Below are 3,176 nucleotides of genomic sequence, written 5' to 3'. Positions count from 1 at the left end.
GGTCTCGATGAAACCGAAGTGATGCTAGAGGTACGTTGGTTTTTATCCACTACTTGGAATAAAAATCCACGAAAATACTACTAGTATCCACTGCTTACTTGTTGGAGGCGTGGAAGCGTGGGTGCGAGCCCTGCTTGGCTCGGTCCTTTGTTCGTTGGTACGGACCCGAAACACGCCCTTTAATTCTCTTTCCGAAGCGAATTAAACGGCAATCGCGACTTGTAATAAGTAAACGAACTGCTAAGTCGGTGGTTTGGAAAACAAAATCTGGACGCCAAGATTGATGGATGCATGGGCAGATTGAAAGGTGGTTTGGCGTATTTCCTACTACGATTTCACGGCTAGAGAGCCATGCACATACACGTATCCAAGATGTAGTATATATATTTGCTTTGGATCCATTATGATCTCTAGTACTAGGACGTACGGATTAGCAGCATTGACCAGTCCGTTGTTTATTTACTAATAGTGCACAAATTAAAGCAAGGAATCCAGGCTCGCACGAACAGAAGCGCAAGCGGACTCCTCGTGCTGCTGAAACTGAAAGCGTATACTCGATTGAACTAGACGGGCAGATGATCACCCACCCACGGGAGGTCTCTTCTCTTGAATGGAATCATCACCGGCACGGCACGGCACGGCACACACCCACGCGGAGTGCACGAACATCTAGTACTGCGCACCTAGCTTAAACTTGGTAGGCATATGCTTGCAGACCCTCTGCACCGCCGGCCTGGCCATGAGCATCTCCCACCAGGCCTTCACCTTGGGGTACTCATCAAACACCTTGGCGTACGGGGTGGTCATGAAGTAGAAGGTGAACGGGATGTGGTTCAGATCGGCGAAGCTGATGGAGTCCCCGGCCAAGTAGCTGCTCTTCTCCAGCCGGGCCTCGTAGATCCCCAGTACACCCCTCAGCCGCTCCAGGCTCTCGTCCACGACGCTCCGGTTCGGCGCCGCGCCACCGCCAGGGATGATGAAGGGAATGATGATGCACTCGAACACCACCGGCGAGATGGCTGGGTAGTACTGCTGGGCCTCCACCTCCGTCCACATGTCCACCATTGCTAATTCTTCGATTCCACTGTTTTCTCCGAGGAGGTCCAGGCCGGCTGTCCCCCCGTACTTGCGGAGGATGTACTTGGCGATGGCGCGCGACTCTGCACTCACTCATCGATTTGTTAGATTAGAGAAACCAATGCAATGGATTTTTAACATGATACTCTTAGACAGGAATGATTCGTGTGTACTGATGTGTTAGAAGGCTCACCGAACAGGACGAGATCCCCATCTTGGAACCCAGGCATCTTCGCAAACGGCTGCAAGGAAGAAAAACACGCAGCATCTCTGTCAAAAATCATCACCTGAACCTGATACGGTGACCGATCGACGAATTGTCGTCTGCTTACGTTTAACTGGACGTGTTGGGGCCTCTTGTGCTCGCCGGCTACGAAGTCGAGGGGCACGAGCTCGTACTCAGCGCCGACCTCCTCCAGGAAGAGCAGCACCCGTGCGACGTTTGTCAACATCGGGTGCCCGAACACCTTCACCGGAGACATGTTTGTCCGTGAACTTCACGTGATGGATGCTCTACAGGCAGGAGAGGGAGCAAGACTCTGCTCTGTAGCGTGCGCGCGTGTGTGTGTGGAGGAGGCCTTGGATGTTGATCTCCATTTATACGCAGAGCAGGGAGCACCACACCCGGCCCGCGTGGCCCAAGGAAAACTGACCGCTCTGAATATTGTACTAGGACTTTTTAGGTAGTGTCTAGACCTGCTTTATTTCATTTTTGTTCCGCCGCCGGCTGCTACTCCTGTCATTTTTCTTCTCGTTCAGTTGAATGCTACAAGTTCCGAGAGTTAAGCTTGCCAGCGATGAATCATTTTCCAACTTGCCGACGCCTTGCATGTCCTATAAAAAATCAACTTGCATGCTACTATTACGTCGCTAGCAGGTGGCCCATTGGTAGGCGACACATCACTTTCCATGGCTCTAATTTTTCCTGTTTGATGCTTGTGGCCTTGATAGCAACTTAGCAAGAGAGACTTTCCACGGCTCTGGCTCTCACCAGCTAGCGAGATATTCGTCAAATAGTTCGTTTAGGTGGCTAGAGCATGGAATAACTTATTCTATTCTTAAACACAAAGTATTAAATCATTCTCTTCATATATATACTAAGAAGACTAGGCCTGTCAAGGTTCGAATTTTTTCTGGTTTTCTCGGATTTTTTTTTCATCCCTGCCGGTTGAGCGACACTTTATGTGCCCTTGTCTATCTCCGCGTGTGCAGTGCATCCTACGGGAGAGTTCCTTTGTTTTTTTATGTTTGTTTGACTGCACGTTTTGCATGGTCAAATTGACATGCCCGTTTCAGATTTTCTGGGTTGTTTGCTCCGTTCCACGCGTCTCTGCATGGGACATGCATGTGGCTGGTCCAGTTCACATGACCCTTTCAGATAGGCACACTAGAAAGAAGGCAGTGTGCTCGGAGGGGCCCGTTAGTTGATTTCCATTTTTATTCATTGAAAAGTTTGGCCATGGTCACGCATGACCCTGAGTTAGCTGGTCAAGTATGATGTCCATAATTGAAAATTTTAATATGTAGTCGTCAGACGTCGCCCCTTATCTACGGTCGGCCCCATCACCTTATTTTTTTTAACATCAGTACAGACACAAGCGCTCATATACACGCGCATACACTCACTCCTATGAACGCACACACGCATATCCTACCCCTATAAGCATCTCCAAAAGACTGAGCCGGCATATCATCTTGAGATTCCCCATCACCTCATTTGCATGTTCAATTTCCCTCATGCAAAAAGTCCGTCGGTTTCAACGAGAGATCACGAGCACTTTGAAAAGTTGTTCCGGATTTTTGGGGATAAGCACATGTGTACTGTTATTACAAGTCTATACTCCTGCGTATATTTCCTGTTCTAGAAATTGTGGATCGCTGACGGCAGCGAGGACAACAAAGGCAGCCTGACTTTTCTTGCCATCCCATCCTTGGGTACATGCCGGGCGGGCTGCGGCGTGGCGGACTGGCGGGGACACGGCGAAAGCGAGGAGAGGTGGCAGCAGCATCTGGTCCAGCATCAACCACGACGGCAATAGCTGAAGGAAAATATAGAAGGTCTCATCTGCTGTGCTCCTCATGTGGTCACAGTGCATCTC

The 3,176-nt window shown here is 49.7% G+C and overlaps 1 protein-coding gene across 1 annotated transcript; it reads right to left on the bottom strand.

Annotated features, from left to right (window-relative positions):
- Nucleotides 1–358: 358 nt before the first annotated feature.
- Nucleotides 359–1,714, bottom strand: LOC123060567 (glutathione S-transferase 1-like). Its single transcript, XM_044483333.1, has 3 exons — nt 1,410–1,714; nt 1,271–1,319; nt 359–1,160 (listed from the first exon to the last, which is right to left on the bottom strand). Exons 1-3 carry the CDS (start codon nt 1,557–1,559, stop codon nt 670–672), a joined length of 690 nt encoding a protein of 229 aa, XP_044339268.1. The 5' UTR covers nt 1,560–1,714; the 3' UTR covers nt 359–669.
- Nucleotides 1,715–3,176: the final 1,462 nt, after the last annotated feature.

The sequence above is a fragment of the Triticum aestivum genome, chromosome 3A (genome assembly GCF_018294505.1).
Source record: "Triticum aestivum cultivar Chinese Spring chromosome 3A, IWGSC CS RefSeq v2.1, whole genome shotgun sequence".
Lineage (NCBI taxonomy): Eukaryota > Viridiplantae > Streptophyta > Magnoliopsida > Poales > Poaceae > Triticum > Triticum aestivum.
The sequence above is the reverse complement of the archived record's forward strand: the minus strand, read 5'-3'. Positions and strand labels throughout refer to the sequence as shown.